The following is a 17110-nucleotide window of genomic DNA, read 5'->3' as shown; positions in this document are numbered from 1 at the left end:
CGTGGAGTTTACAAACAGTATACAAGCTTTGTATACTTTCCCGTATAAATTATGTTCACACAGCATGTAGTTCTTTATACCAAGTCGTGATCTTTTGCTTGGAATGTATTGAATCCATCCGAGTCTGCCTTTGTAGAGAAGTAATCTCTCGTCAATTGTTACATCCATTCCCAAATCATACAAAGGTTTGTAGTTAGGATTTAGGTATTCATAAACTTCCCAGATCTTATACAGTTTCGGACTTAAGTGAGTATCTTGGTCGAAAGATTCATTAATTATTAGAGAATTGCAGGTATTGCTTTATTTTAAGGAATCTTTTATATTTTATAATCTTACGGAAAAAAGGCGTTTCAATTATTGGTTTTTTGGACCAATAAAGCCAGTATATTGGTTTCTTTGCAAAGCTCTGCAGTAATATAATTGCAAAAAATACTCGCATTTCATCCCTATCCTTTGGTGTCCATTTGTGCTCTTTAATAACTCTTTGAAAGCCTGATCGACTTTTCTGATTAGCAAAACGATTTATTTCTTAAACAATTTTGTCCACTAATCCATCACCAAAGAACATATTGAAAAACTTAACGTTATTTTCAACATCCTGTATGTCGAAATGACACCCCGATTTCCCAGTAAAAGTAAACCTGGTGGAGCCAGGTCTAGCCGGTCTACATCCACTGTAATCCATTTTAACCTATTGCCGGACTGCTTGAAGTAAACCGGTTACACTGTCATCATCTTTTTGAAATCTGAGTCACTTGATAACATTTCACTTTCACCGTCACTTTCTGATGTCCCGAAAACATCTAACTTAAAACTGTCATCTAAATCTTTACTACCCTGGCTAGAATTCATAGTAAATAAAATACCGATTCAATTTCATAAAATGTCTTTACGTAAACATAACCGGACGCATTACGTGTTGTTTACACACTGATGTCGTTTACAAGCCCCCTTCCCTCTCCCACCGTTTTATTGACGCCATACAATCTTGTAACAACTTCTTCCTTGTTTGCTGTGGTTGTTTTTAAGCGTTGGCTATCGTCGTATGCAAGCTGATGAAATGTTTCTTGGTCGGCAGCTATATGAAACAAATCCTCGACCATCCGACCTGTAATATTGTCTAATATTACACAGCCAGGACTTGCAACAACTACTCCGTCTAAATTCGTTCAAATTCCCAAAGGCCAACCCGAAAGAACGAAATAAATCGCTTCCCACTATTCCCACTAAATAACTCAAAACAAGATATCTCGGGTTAGTTATTTTAGATACAACAAGTGCAGGACAAATTATCTCGAGATAGTTTCTTAAAGGGTTAATTTAATATTAAAATGTTCTAACACTCATTTTAATAAAGTCTTTATTTATTTAATTTAAATACAATCTTACACTAATTTATTGCCCACTAACACTATTCTAATTTATATAATTTATTTCGTGCGTTACGATTCAAACTCGATTCGAGACAATAATTATTCTTTTTAGACTTAACAGTACAAATTTATTATCAAGACTAACTAAATCTAAATTCTTGCTGTATTTATTCTTCCTCTTTGGTACCCCGCCCGATTATCGAACGTTAGCAATCATATTGGCAATAATAACTTTGTTTAAGCCTCTTCCCTCAGCGATCTTGCCCTTTATTATGATATGTAGAAGGTTATACCTTTAGGCTGTATTTATATGTAAAGTAATTCGGTCTTGAAATTTCTCTAATGACCCTGCTCCTAGACCAACTAGAAATTTCGTAAGTCCTGTTACTTTTGACAGCTATCTATTCTTCTAGTAAGTTACATGGAAGCGTTGAAAGTTCGGCCACCTTGACTAGACTTTGCGGCGCTATGCAGGACCGCGGTAAGACATTGTATCCTTCTTAAGCGATGGTTCCTTCTAGAACCTTATCAGGATTTAAACTGGATACTGATATCGGCAATTGCACTCTCTTTTACAACTCCCATTTGTATAAAAGTCACAATTGATGGTTTTTGGTTCACTCAGGTATAGAAAGCACTTTACTGAAATATCCAAGGACTCGTTGCTATCCTTCTTGAATCCGAGATAGCCTTCCTCCAATTTCCACATTACTTGCATCTGTATCTAAGATAAACTCTCCTCCTGGCAGTGGATAGCCTAGTATTGGTGCTGTGATTAAATGCTTTTTCAAGGTCTCAAAGGCAGTTTGACAGTCTCCATCCCAGCAAAAATCCTTTGCTTCCTCCTTGAGTCGCGTTATTGGTTTAGAAATATCTGCAAACTTCTACACCTCCGATAGTAAGTACTTAACCCAAGAAAACTTCTCACTTGACGTTTATTAGTTCGTTCTGGCTATTTGGAATCGGTTTTTTCCTTATTAAAGGCCACTCCATCTTTGCTAACTATATGACCCAGATAATTGACTTTACTTTGAAATAGCTGGCACTTCTTGGGGTTTAAAGATAACCCTCCCAACACATTTTCTATAACGCTCTCAAATGTCACAGGAGCTTTACACAATTAAAATGGCATAACATTGAATTGCGACAATCCAGATCCTGTAGTGAAGGCTCTCTCCTCTGTATCTACTGGGTCCATTTCTACCTGCCAGTATCCAGACTTCAAATTCAAAGTAGAAAACAATTTACTTCCAGCCAGTGTATCCAACGTGTCGTCGGCCCGAGGCAGAGGATAACTATTTTTCTTGGTAACATTATTAAACTTATGGTAGTCCACACAGAACCTCGTAGTTCTATCTTTCTTCTGGACCAGGACCACGGGAGAGACCCATGGGCTGATAGAAGGTTCTATAACACCATCTATGTTCATTTCATGAACAATTCTTGCAGTTTATTCTCTGTTCGCCTGTGGTAATCGTCGAGCTTAGCAATTGGCTTAGCCTTATCAGCCTCAATTTAGTGTTTGACAATGGTAGTTCTTCTCGTCTTTCCTCCTTTGGGTACGAAAATTTCATGATACAGCCGAAGAAATTCACTTAATTTTCTTTTTTCCGCCTGATCTACAGACTGGCCAGCAACTACAACCATTTGGTCGAATTTGCCGGAATTATCAGATGTTGTGATCTGACGGATTATGGATGTCACAAGGACACAGGTTCTCACTCTTGCCTCTTTCAAAAAATAAACGATCTAATCTACTGCATCCAGTTTTTAGCTAGAAGTAAACTCAACCTAGTTCATGTTGAGAGATTAGTTCCATACCATAGAACTGATCCACCCTGTTGGCTTTATTAGGTTCCTGATAGACCAGTTATTCGAGACGAATAACAATAAAGGAGGAAGCAGTCCTTTGACGAAAAATTAGAAGTAATGAAGAAGTCTAGAATTTTCGAAATGTCATCGAAGAATTCTAAAATTTCTATTGAAGTCTGGAACGTCAGAAAACATATATAAACAGTTGTTATTGACAGTTTGAAACAGTAGTATTTTGAGTTATAAAGTTTATAGTTGTCATTGAGTTATTGTAAACAAGTAGTTATTGTATGTAATATTGTTTATGTTGCAAATAAAGATATTTGAAAGCAATGTATCAATAATCTAATTGTCTAGAACATGTTCCTAAAACACTTTTTACCTAATATCAATTTATATCAATAGTGTTTTAAATTTTCAACCCTTCTTACTTGTTTTTTTTTATTCACAACTTGTCAATAGATAATAGACATCCATTTTTCAAACAAATAAAAAAAAGAATAAAGCTGAAGTCAAATTTCACCTTCCAATCATCTCTTAACTGATGAAATATGAGGAAATCTACGCAAGCAGGCGTGGAAACGATAAAAAGCGACTCGACTTTTTTAAAGGATGCATCGGGACTACCTTACCGGAAACTTCTGACAGCAGGATGAGCGTTCACGTTTTTTCATTCATTTATTCATTTGAATTTTCCGCCGACTTCATTTTTATTGCCTATTTCGCAAAAATAAACGACGGAATGTAAAAAAACAAGCTAATAAAAGACGAGCACTTTGACGTGTCAGGTGTTTTCAACAAATAGGCTGTGTTGTCAGATTTATTATTTGTTATGTGGTTTGAAAAGTTGAAAATATCACTCTTTATGTTTGAATTGTACTTTTAGGTTGTATATGATTTATACAAGATAATGACATGTTTTTGAACAACAACAAGCAACTTCAAGTATAAGGAAATGCGATGACCATCGAAAAGAAGCGAATAATATAATAAGAATACAGAAAATAAACTAATTATGTAAAAAACGTCATTTAATTAACGTAATAACTCGAGAATATTAACCCCTTACTACATGATTTTTTTATTTTTTATAAAAAAAATCTATGATTAAAAACTTGACTTCAAGATTACTATAAAAATATAAAAAAAATCCTATTTGGTGAGTTTTTTGTATTTTTTAATTTTTCTTTGTGTCATAATGGTACACTATGTATTAAAATACGATTCAACGAGTAAAATTAATAAAAAAATCACATGGATTTTTGCATCTTTGTCTTTCATTACACCATAATGGAAGATGAGCATATCCATCTGTTCGTACATCTTGCATTGGAATATCGGTTGCAGGACCCCTTCTTTTCTTGTTTTGTAAATTTTCCATTGCTCCACACGGACGACTCGTTTTTGTAGTAAAACCAGCTTTATTAACTTTGCATAAACACCCTGCTACTGCCATTTTGAAATCTACCAGAGCTAATTATTATGCTCATTGTCACTTCTTCTCCAAAGAATCCACGCATTGACAGTCATCAAATCAATTATATGGAAAAATATACGCATGTACCATTTTTTGGATCTGAGTTTGACCCTATAATATCCCAACATTGAATCCAGGAGATCTACTCCCCCCATATACTTGTTATAGATCGTTACAGCTTTTGGACATGGAACCATTATATGTGTCTTATCCTTTTTCGAAAACCGTTTCATACTCCCTTTCAAAACTTCAACTGTTGGCATACTCCCAGCAAATGTTGATAAAATGCTTACTAATTTGTTGTCATACCATGTAACAACAGATATTTTTGTACTATCTATTGTGGCGACTTTCTCTACCATAGCTCCTCGGCTGTTCTTTTTTAAGTCAGCCTCTTTTTGGCATATTACTGTTAGGCACTCTGTTTATTCTAACTGTTCCTAGTGGTAACATATCTTGTTTCGTTAAATAAATTTGCAATGGGACGCTGTTGAACCAATTATCAAATAATATTTTGTGATTTATAAGTCTTGGTACTGTTTGGAAGGAACTGATACTGTTAAGGAAAACCATTGGATACAACATTAGTTTAGCTTCCTACAAAAATTTCATAATCGTAGGAAAATCCGCTGATACCACTAAGAACAAACCCCTTATATCCACATTTTTAGGAATTTTGCGGATTATATTGTTTTATAGATGAACGCGCATTTGTTGAAATTATCTGCTCATGTATGGCTAAAAATTCCTCTTTCTGAACTTTGAGTAACTGATTCCTTAGTTTATTTAGTAGCGATCGGATTTTAAAAAGTTTATCATGACCAGGATTATCTGCAGTAATAGCATCGTTATTGTTGGCAAAATGTAAAAAAACGTTTTATTTCTTCCTATCTATTGCATGACATAACATCTGAGATCAATCGATGACTCAGGCTGGAGTTCCAATAACTTCTAGCGTTTGGCAATTGCACTTTTGACGTATAAATACAAGTTCCTAATAACTGATAATTTTAAGACAGTTTTAAAGGTTTTTGAGGTCTTTTTTCCACTGAATATAATATAGTTTTATAAACTATATCTTTACTAATCTCATTTGTTAAAAAAATTTAAAAATGCGGAAGAGGAATCCGCTTGTTATCATCATCTGATGTTACCAAATTTCTTTTTTTCCAAGTTGGATGATTTTTATTTCTATTCTTTATTAGATTACGTCGTAATTCGTCCAAAGAAATATCATCTTCGTTATCCGAACTGCTTTCTAAATCCGTTAATCCGTTTCTGGGATAATTATATCTGATTTATTATTATCTATTATATCATCTTCATTGTCTGACTCAGGCTAATATAATAGGAGAAATATCATCATCTGATAGCCACTGCCACAAGAGTTTCACCATTAAATCTTTTTTATATCCATTTTTTTAGCCCTTTTCTCTATTCGGATTGCCGAATATAGGCCTCTCCTAATTCTCGCCATTCATCTTTATTGTTTATAAGACGTTTCCACATTGGCCCTGCAGTTCTTTTAATATCGTCATCCAATATAATCCATTAATATCCATTATCTAAAATAAAAAAAAAATAATAACACCTAGTTCAAAACGCATATTGTGCAATATATGAAACAGAGTTTTGTACGACAGTGCATATTGTGGTACATATGACACAAGTATATTTTTAATAAAAAAATACCAAAATATAAAGAATACTTAAATACTTACAGAAATTTTTTCTTGAAGGACTATCCTTTTGATGACTCTATTTTTTTGTACAAAGATATTCAGTACAAACTTCGATAATTAAATTGCACAATTCTTATGAACAGCTTTCAGACAGCGGCCATTTGCAAATTTTCATAAAAGTTCACTTTGCTGCATTGAGATAGCGCTTTATTATCGGTAATACGAAATATGTGCTCTATATGAACATATTATGCATAAATACTTTAAAATAAGATTCGATCTCTAAGGTTAGGTATAAAATTAAGTATTGTGCCATATATGACCCACTATGCGGAAAGGGATTAAAAACTAACTATGACATCAAAAAGTGGGAAATGAAAAATGAGAAATTATTGTGGTAATTTATATACATAATTAAAGCTTGAACAATTATTTGAATTTATATTATTGATAATTAAAATAAGTAATAAATAATGAATAATTTTATGTAAAAACCATCCTTATAATAAATATGTGTGATTAATAAAGCTAGTTTTACGGTAAATAATTTTTTGTTGTTAAAAGGAACTAAAAAATTTATTAATACGTACTTGCAACTGTAATATTTGATTTTTTCAGGTCGAGAGACCTCGATTAAAAAAAAACAGTAAAATTAGTTAAATACAAGTTAAGATAATTGAAATTTTTAAGCAAAACGCGATTTTGAACGTGTAAAATTAATTTAGATTCAGCCAAGACGGCTGCTCTCTTACTAACCCCCACCACTACCTGTTGTCAATTTTTCCACGGACGGACTACTTTTAATTGACATTTTAACCAACTTGTAGTGGTCTGTAACTAATGTCAATTTGTACCCAATTTTTGCTTCCTATAATAAAGGTTTTTATTTACAAAACAGACCTCAGAATTTTATATTTTTATTGTAAATCACAGCCAAATTTGACCGATCATAACTCCGGAACTAATGAACCGATCATTTGTTTTTTCATTCTTTTGAAGCGTCTTTCGAAGCGCTTTTAATATTTGTTTTAAAAATAAAAATCGATCAACAAATTGATAAAATTATTCCAAATTGTTTTTAAACATAAAACTTAAACTTTTTTTTAAATTCCCTAGGCTCTTCTAATGGACGCATTTTAATTTTTCAAAATGGGTTTGAAAGCTTTAATGCTCTTCTATATGCAAGAAATTTTCAAGTATCTACAAGTTTTAGTTTTTGACGTGTACAATTTTGAAAATTATTCATTTTTTTATTTAGATTGCAAAATTATTCTGCAACAACTCATATCGATTTTAATGAAATTTTGTGTGAATATTATACATATTAACCCTCAACCGGCGTCGTGTATTATTCTGCCGTTAATTGCATCCTGGGGTCTACCGGACCCAATTTTTTTTTTGAGTATTTTGTGACATTAGTAAAGACAAAGTTCATTATTTCGTTATAATTGGTAATCATTTAAGCTGAAATAAAACCATGTAAGCCCATGTTCTGTTTATTTTCCATTAATAATGACAAATGCTAAACAATATAACATAACTTATTTTTTAAGGTTTTCTTACAGTAGAACATAATTTCTTACAAAAGAAATATAAAAAAAATAAAATCACTATTTCTTTCCTGATTTTTTCGTTTAATATAAAGCACAAAGAACTAAAATATACAAACTCTCCAATTAAAATATATGTATTATTATCAACAAAAACTGCGAACTATTTACAAGCAACATTTTTCTAAATGCAATTCTTGCAAACATATGCCCTGCAATCGCCACACATGGGTCGGTAACATTTGCTGCACGACATTTTTGTTTTTTTGTCATTCTTTCGATCACAAATACCACATCTCTTTCGTTTCTGGTTTTAATTCTCCCCTCTCTGGTTCAGGTAAAGCTTTCTTTAGTAGTCTATTAATACCCATGCGAAGCTCCCTAGGTAATCGAAAATTGCACAGTCTTATATTGAGATATGGTTCTGCAAGTTGTCTTGCAAGAATTTTATAAAAGGCTTTTCTCTCTATGGCTTGGTTGTTTTTATAACATCCACGTAAAATGTGTGCATTGACACCTACAATATTCTTACTTACTTACTTACTTAGTCCTAAGCCTTTCTACCGTTACGTGTAAGGCTGGTGGGGTTAAGATTTGCACTGTTGTCTCCATGCTATCCGGTCTTGTGTTAGATTTCGTGCACTTTCCCATGTCAATCCTTTCTTCTCAACTTCTTTTCTGATTTCGTCTACCCACCTAACTCTTGGTCTTCCTCGTTTGTTTTTCCCTTGCACTCTCGTTTCAAACACTCGTTTTGTTAATCTTTCATTCGACATTCTACACACGTGCCCGAACCATCTTAGTTGCCCCTCTACTATTTTTTCGTTTATTGGTTCTAGTTTTAGGTTTTGTCTGATTGTTTCGTTTCGTATTTTGTCTGTCCTCTTTCTGTTTGCTATTTTGCTCAGGAACCTCATTTCCATAGCATTGACTCGAGATTTTTGTCTCCCAGTCAATGTCCATGACTCGCTATTATAGATGATTGTAGGTCTAACTACTGATTTAACGACTGCCGTTTTAACCTTCTCCGGTATTTCTTTTTTCCCCAAAAATGTTGTTTTCATAGTGTTAAATAAGCTTCCTGTTCGTCCCATTCTCTCATTTATTTCCATGTCTTGTTTACCGTTTGATTCAATTATTGTTCCTAGGTATTTAAAATGTTCCACTTGTTCTAGTTGTTTTCCGTTTAATTGTATTGCGTGTGTCTTTCTCTTATTTGAAATTATCATTGTTTTTGTTTTCTCTGTATTTATTTTCATATTTATGTTTGACATTTCTTCTTCTAGGATTTCAAGGTTGTTCTGTAGGTCTTATCTGTTTTCTGCTATCAAAACCATGTCGTCTGCAAATAGAAGCTCTGATAGTTGAGTCTGTTTCATTTGCCAGTATCCTAATGTTAGTTTTCTCATTCTTCTCTTGGCTTTCTTTATTGCTTCATCCAGTACCACTGAGAACAGCAGTGGGCTCAACACGCATCCCTGTTTGACGTCTTGACTTGTAGTAAATTCTTCGGATTCCTCGTTGTTGGTTCTCACCGTATTTGTATTATTATTGTACATATCCTTTATTACATCAATTGTTATCCTGTCAACTCCTCTTTCCTTTAATGTCCTCCATACGTCCTTTCTTTGTATTCTGTCAAACGCCGTTTCCAGATCAATAAAGCATATATGTATTTCTCTATTTTTATTGATTACTTTCTCACTTAATTGTCTTATTGTGAATATGTGCTCTTGCGTGCTTCTATCCTTCCTGAATCCACATTGTGTATCTTCCATAGTTGGTTCTATTTGGGTTTTTATTCTTGCCTCTATTATTCTTGCGAATACCTTCCCAGGAATACTTGATATAGTAATACCTCGGTAATTATTACAGTTTCTCTTGTCGCCCTTTTTGTGTATTGGTAGTATAATGTCTTTCTTCCAGTCCTGTGGTATTTCTGCTCTCTTTATGATATCATTTATTAGTTCTTTCATGCTGTCCACTCCCTCTATTCCCATGAATTTTATCATTTCCGGGGTGATATCATCCTTGCCTGGATGACCTTTTACAATATTCACTCTTGTAAAAGAACTATTCATTGGTGATCGCCTAGTTCGCTGATTAGTAGAATATGTGGTACATTTTTGATCTAGTGCATCCACACCGCCTTTTGTTTGATTATAGAAGCAAATGATTTCGGGTTTACCAGATTCTATGTCCTCACATTCGGTATGGTGCATTGATGATATTAACACAATTGTCTTCCCTTTTTTTAAACGTAGGAAATTATAGTGTAGTCATTTATAAAACCATAAATGGAAGATCCTTCAGCTCTGCTCCGACTTGGAAGGAACTGCATAGGTATTTCCTTTTTGTTTCGCTTGAGCGTGCCAACATAGTCAGTCCTCGTTTTTTTAATGCATCCATGACTTCTATGGATGAAATCCAATTGTCTACTGTGACATTTTGGTGTAAATTAGCAATTGGATGATACAGTCTCAACACCGCTTGTGTTGGTTTCATGAAACATCTCTCCTCATTTGTTAGAAAAAAACAATGACTGTCCTTACCACAGTAAATATAGCCATTGTATAAATAGTGGGTACTTGCGTCCATTAGGTCCATAATTTTCAGTCCCTATTTCCGAGGTTTATTAGTTATGTACATGCGGAACCTACATTTACCGCGAAATCCTATCAGCATTTCGTCGACACAACACAGTCTTGGCAAATTTTTACAAAACGTTAAAATAACCAAGACACTGCTGCAATTCAATCATTAGTTTTACGTTCTTCTCGATCATCTGCATTATCAAACCTAAAACAAAAACAATAAAATATTTACACTAACTATTCAATCAACAAACCTTAGACATGCGAGCAACACATACACTTTTTTCAAAGACATAATGGAGCTGAATATGTTTCGTTCCGTTCCATCTGTTGCAAATATTTCTTGAAAGTCTTCATCTATTGGCTTGAAAACTGCAGAGTAATACAAGACAACGAGAAACGCTCTAAATTCGTCCTTTGTTAGTTCTCTCAGTTCTGTTCAGAATTAATCAGAATTTCTAAATTTATCTTAAAATAACAATATCTTTTCATTTGTTCGTAACATTATTTTGTTTTCTATATTCTATGTGAAAAGAAGGCTCCATATTTTTAAGGAATCAGAGACATCACTACATTTTGCAGGTTCTTTCAACCCCGGAAAAACTTTTACCAGATTGTGTTTTTTGTTCTAATATTCAAGTCTGGATTGGCTGGAACAGCAGACCACTTGTATCGATTTTTACCACTATAAAACTTTCCATTTGTTGTTTGTGGCCCCTCTTCTTCTTCACCTATAGCCTGACTTTCTTCAGTCTCAGCATTATCCCCCTGATCTCCCATCTCAGAACCAGAGTTATGGTCACTTTCTAAAGAAAAATCTTTGTCGTTGTAGTCCTCATAATCACTAAAGTCGCTTTCTAATTCATCATACCATCGCCCTACACTTAAATTAGGCTCTCCAAAATACACTCTTTTGGAAGAATCTGCAACTTCAGAAATAAAACACTATTAGCGTCGTGCTACCACACAGACCCCAAAGGAACTTTACCGCTGGCTATTCAGAGCAATATTGAATCATAGTTGACGTGCATATCGGAGTGGCTTACGAGTGCACCAACTTAAAGGTAGATGGCGCGGCCAGGAATGAATGCTAAATTTGCAAGTTTTACATGGATTTAAAAAGTACTGGGGGTCCGCCTGACCCCACCACGCCAGTTGAGGATAAAAAAGTTTTCTTTCTCGGATAATTAAGGCACTAAGTTTAATTTTAGTAAGGGAAATAAATTCGAAAAAACTTTTTTAAAGCGAAGCTTTCCTACTGGCGTTGTATTTTACTTTTTTCTCTATAGTAAAATGCTGAGACGAGCGTTACGAAACGAGCGCCACAAGATGGCGTCACAAGATGGCGTCATCACGAGTAAAGTCATAGAATAGCGGGTCTCCACATTGATTTACTACTCGACATTAAATGAAAAGTAAAAAATCAAAGTATATTTGTCAATAAGATAATATTAAAAAAACAGAAAAATAAAAGATCGATACTAAAATTAGCATCGAGTTAGAATCTATGGAGAGGGCATCACGTGACTAAAAACGACCTCACTTCGGCCATATCGTTAAGATTCTTTTGACACTTTTGACAGATCGTATATGTTTGTTTACGTTTGTTGTTTTTCGAATATTTTTGGTTTTATAATACTTTTATAGAAACTGTAATAATATATTGTGATAGTACATAATAATGGTTTCTTGTTCTCAACGTAGTTGCAGTAGCAGAAGCAATGTTAATAAAAAATCTTCAGGAATAACGTTCTACAGGTTAGTATACAAATATGTATACAAAGTAATGGCCCGTACTTCAGAGAATAAATTAATACTATTTGACTGTAATAATTTATCTTTATGTATAATATATCGTGTTTTTAGTGTTTACCGCGGGATAAATAAATCATAGTTTATTAAAAATGTATTGCACTTTTTAGATTATGATTAAATCTTCTTAATAACTAGTCATATTTTTATAGTAGTTTTAATATTATTGAGTCCGGCCATGATCCCACCGCCATATTGGTATCATCGTTAGCCACGCCTACCTACGCCGTTTTTAATACACACGTTAATATGCTGATAGCTTCTCCATAGATTCTAACTCGATGAAAATTAGATTCCTAACGACTCTCGAACGTCAAAATTCATCATAAATGTCAAAAGTCATAAATGTCATCCCATCCAATTAATAACAATATAAAATCGACTGTTTAATAACGTCCGATATCATAATCATTTTAAAGTGAAAATTAAATAAATTAAAAGTCTACTTTAATTATAAATTTCAGTATCATAATACCTAGTACGACCCAACTTCAGCTTGAACGGTAGAAATCTGCCAACTATACATTATATCTAACCTTAAAATTCTGACAATCTTATTTTTTTTATTTTTTCAATAATAATAATAATAATTTTTAAGGTTTGAAACTAGCATTATCTTATGTAGAATTTAATTACAAAACTTTTACGTCTTATGCAAAATTGTTCTAAAATCAATAGTTCTAGAAAAAAGGATGAAAAATGTCGAATTTTCTGAATTTTTTTTCATATATTGTTTAATAAAAAGTTAGGCCCACATTTAACAACTTACGCATAGCGAAATTAGAATTTGTAGTGATAAGTAGTTTGTAGCGATTTATTTAAAAAACTGCTTTTATGTGCTTCACACTTAACTAAAAACAGTCTGGACTAATATCCAACGTTTATTGCCGATCAATATACATCAAAACAAAAATAGGACTCCATCACCGAACCGGCCTCTTTGAAAACTTACCCATTTAAGAGTTTTCTGTCTCTCGGAAATAATTGTGTACTTCAATTGGTCGCCAACTCCTATAATCGCATCAAACCGAAGGGTCTCTTAATACTTAATACTTGTATTAACTTACCTTGAACGCCTCCCTGAATTTGTTGGACATGATGTGATAGAGTAGAGGATTGACCGTCGTCGACAGATAATAGAAGATACCACTGACGTAGGTCAGAATCTGAAAAGCCCGGATCATGTCAGCCGATGTGCGCTCGCTCGCTCCGTAAATTGCGAGCAAGCGTTGGGCGTGAAAGGGCGCCCAGCAGATGAAAAACGCCACTACGACGGCCACTACAAATTAAAAAAAGTTCTGTGTTAGATGTCGTTAAAATTAAAGGATTTTTTATTGCACAAAGCCGCATCAACCGTGACAGGTTATTAGCGGGCATTACAGGATTTCAATGTGTTATAAATTTATGTACAGACAAAAATGATTTATAAAAAATCATTGCATTTTATGAAATAAATATATATCTTAAGGAAATTTAATTGTTTTTGTTGAAATATTGATATCAACTTAACAAAATTTAAATATTAGGGCTATATGTCATTTACAGTAAGTTAAGGTTGGTACAATGTAAACTGTCAATTGTATTTACTTTTGGGACAAAATAAAGTTAGTCTTAACTGTATACTCTACTGGTTCGTTTCAATTAAAAGTGTTAACAGATTATGGTTGCCCAGACTAATTTTTCCGTTGGTAAATAGATAAACGTTGTATACTAGTGAGTGTTAAAGTTTAAAATGGCCTTGAATTACATGTCTGCACTACAGTGCCAAAGTTGTTAGGCTGTGAAAATTACGATGATTGGTCTTTCGTTTTGCAAAATTATCTTGTTCTAGAAGGTTTGTCCACGTGTTTAGATGGAACTGAAACCGAAGTAGACAAACAAGAAACAGTTAAAGCCAAGTTAGTTTTTGCTTGATCCATCGTTATACATATAAAACAAGCAAAACCGCGAAAGAAATTTTGGGACGCTTTAAAAAAGTTGTTTGATGACTCGGGGTATGCGAGAAAAATTAGTTAGTGATTTCTACCAATTCAATTAAAACAAAACTATTGGACATGGAAAGTGATGTTGGTAATACCGGTAGTGCGTTTGCAAGTGGTAGTAGTAACAAAACCAGAACCAATCACAACAGACGGTTTGAAAATAGCACCAATCACAGAAGAAGTGATGGCGTAAATGACAAGAGAGATAAAGATATGTCAAAATCAGATGTTATCATTGTAAACAAATCGGTCATTATAAAAATAAATGTCCAAAATTGAAAACATCCGAAAAAGATGCATTTAGTGCAGCGTTTCTCAATTGAGACTTAAAGAAAACTGATTGGTATGCGGACTCGGGAGCTAGTGTTCATTTAACGCCAAATGAAGACTGGATTAATAATTAAAGAGTAAGTGATACATATGATATTATAGTTGCTAACAAGAACATAGCAAAAGTAAAGTGTTCAGGTGATTTGGATTTAACAACTGTAGGTGAGAATAATTTAAATATTGTAGTTCAAAATGCTCTTTGTGTTCCAGAACTTACAACCAACCTTTTATCTGTCAGCAAATTAATAGAGAATGGAAATTCAATTAAATTTGAAAATCATTGTTGCAAAATATTTAACAAAAATTTTGAACTAATCGCAAAAGCTGACTTGATAAATGGTGTGTACAAATTGAATATTAAGGTTAATAAAGATTTTAAAAATTATTTGTCAATAGCGAAACATGGCATAAAATGAAAGATGGAATAGTAGATGGACTGAATGTGACTGGGGAAATTGACATTAAAAAACAAACTGTATAGTTTGTTGTGAGGGCAAACAAATACGATTACCGTTTCCACTGCAAGATCACAGAGCCAGTAGTTAAATGGAGATTATACACACTGACCTATGGAGAACAGATCATTAGGTGGCTTCAAATATTTTGTTACTTTCCTAGACGATTTTAGTAAAATGGTTTTTATTTATTTTATTAAAACAAAAACTAAAGTTTTTCATTGTTTAAAGAATTTTAAAAGTATGGCTGAAAACCAGAAGGGTGTTCATATAAAAACTCTGCGACGTGACAATGGTGGAGAATTTTGTTCAAAAGAATTTGAAAGATATTTAAGTGTAAATGGTATTATACATCAAAAAACCAATCCCTACATTCCCTAACAAAATGGAGTATCCGAACGTTTGAATAGGACAATTGTAGAAAAGGCAAAGTGTCTTTTGTTTGATACCAATCTTAAGAATGTTTTTTGGACTGAAGCAGTAAACACAGCTGTTTACTTAAAAAAATAGATCTTTGGTTTCTAGTTTAAACAAAACACCATTTGAAATGTGGACAGATAGTAAACCTGATGTTAGTGGCTTTCGAATATTTGGCAGCAATGTGATGGTACGTTCCAAAAGAAAAAAAGGTCAAAGTTGGAAAAAAGGCTATTTTGCACATGACAGATGTATAAATTATGGAAGACATAAAAAGTTTGAAGTTTTTTATTGTGAAAGGAAAAGACAGTTAAGATTTAATTTCACGTACAGTGCGTGTGTGTATCCGCTTATACGTATTTCACCCTAATAGGGATCATCAGAGACGGCTATTCACAGTCGCTATGAAAGTGAAAATAAATCTTTTCTGTCCTAGGAAGCAACTCTAACATGACTTCGTATAGACGCAAATAGCGACATCTGATATTAAAATCCGTAAACTAATTTTCGAAACCAAATTCACATTTTTGCTTGAATCTGTGCCTTCTAAGAATTGCAAGGCAAAACAGACGTTGATAAAGATGTTAATAGAGACATGGAGAATCTAAAATTTGCATTCCAGGACATGTCTCCTCAACTAAGCAAAAATCCTTAGCAAATTTCGCTAAGGATTTTTGTTCACTACAGAACAATATTAAGGATCTAAAACAAGGGTGTGCAAGTCATTTTTTTAACTAGCCATCTCTGATAAAATAGTCAAAAATTCAATAAAGAACAAAATTAATGATGCAGCTGGGTTGGTAATTAGTCAGCATGTACCTAACCACAAAATTCCAGAAGAGGCAAAGCAATTGGTTATAGAACACATAAATAGTTTTCCAAAAATTGAAAGTCATTATTAACCTGACACATTTAAAACGAGGTGACTACTAGAAACAACAGGGATGAAAATACTATGACGAATATCACGGAAAAGTCTGTTGGATAGAGAGAGAAGCGAAAACATAAGAACAGCATACAATATAGAAGACATACATGGATGGGTGACAAAATGGAAATAGGATTGGAACGAACACATTAGTAGAATGCCAGAGGATAGGATAGTACGGATAGCACGAGATAAGTCACCAAAGAAAAAAGAAGAAAGTCATTATTGTCGCCATAGGGCTGGAAGAGAATATATAAATGCAGAACTAAACATAACAACAAAGTAAAAATTATATTTAGAGTAGATTATTAAGAAGGAGTATGCAAAAGAACTTGTCGTAAAGAAAAGTATGTACCGGGAAATTTTCTACCGAGTTCTACCTTCATTTCAACCCCCTTAACATTGATACATGTGATATCTGTGACTGTTTCGAAAATAAGCGAAAAAAGGCAGATCCTAATAGAGTTTAAGTTATTTTAAAGAAAATGGCAGATCATTTCAATGACGCAGCAAACAGATACAAGTTAAAAAGACAGGATAAAATAAGATGTAACGTATGGTCCTAAAGTTTTGGGAAAAATTTCACCTGGTCTGATTGAGAAGCGAAATGCATTTAACAATTGAAATGTCATAAGTTTAATAAACAAAGCAGAATATTTTGGTTTGTGCTCTGCAAAATGTCTTATAAAATTGATATT

General features: G+C 33.4%; 1 protein-coding gene across 1 annotated transcript in view; it reads right to left on the bottom strand.

The window, feature by feature from the left end:
• Positions 1-17110, bottom strand: part of LOC140447412 (pyrokinin-1 receptor-like) — a 649679-nt gene that overhangs the window by 36389 nt on the left and 596180 nt on the right. The window contains exon 5 of the mRNA XM_072540050.1: positions 13368-13579. Within this exon, the coding sequence (XP_072396151.1) occupies positions 13368-13579 (212 nt within the window). The remainder of the gene's footprint in view (positions 1-13367; positions 13580-17110) is intronic.

This window comes from Diabrotica undecimpunctata, chromosome 8, assembly GCF_040954645.1.
Source record: "Diabrotica undecimpunctata isolate CICGRU chromosome 8, icDiaUnde3, whole genome shotgun sequence".
Classification (NCBI taxonomy): domain Eukaryota; kingdom Metazoa; phylum Arthropoda; class Insecta; order Coleoptera; family Chrysomelidae; genus Diabrotica; species Diabrotica undecimpunctata.
This window is presented reverse-complemented; position numbering and strand designations above follow the sequence as displayed.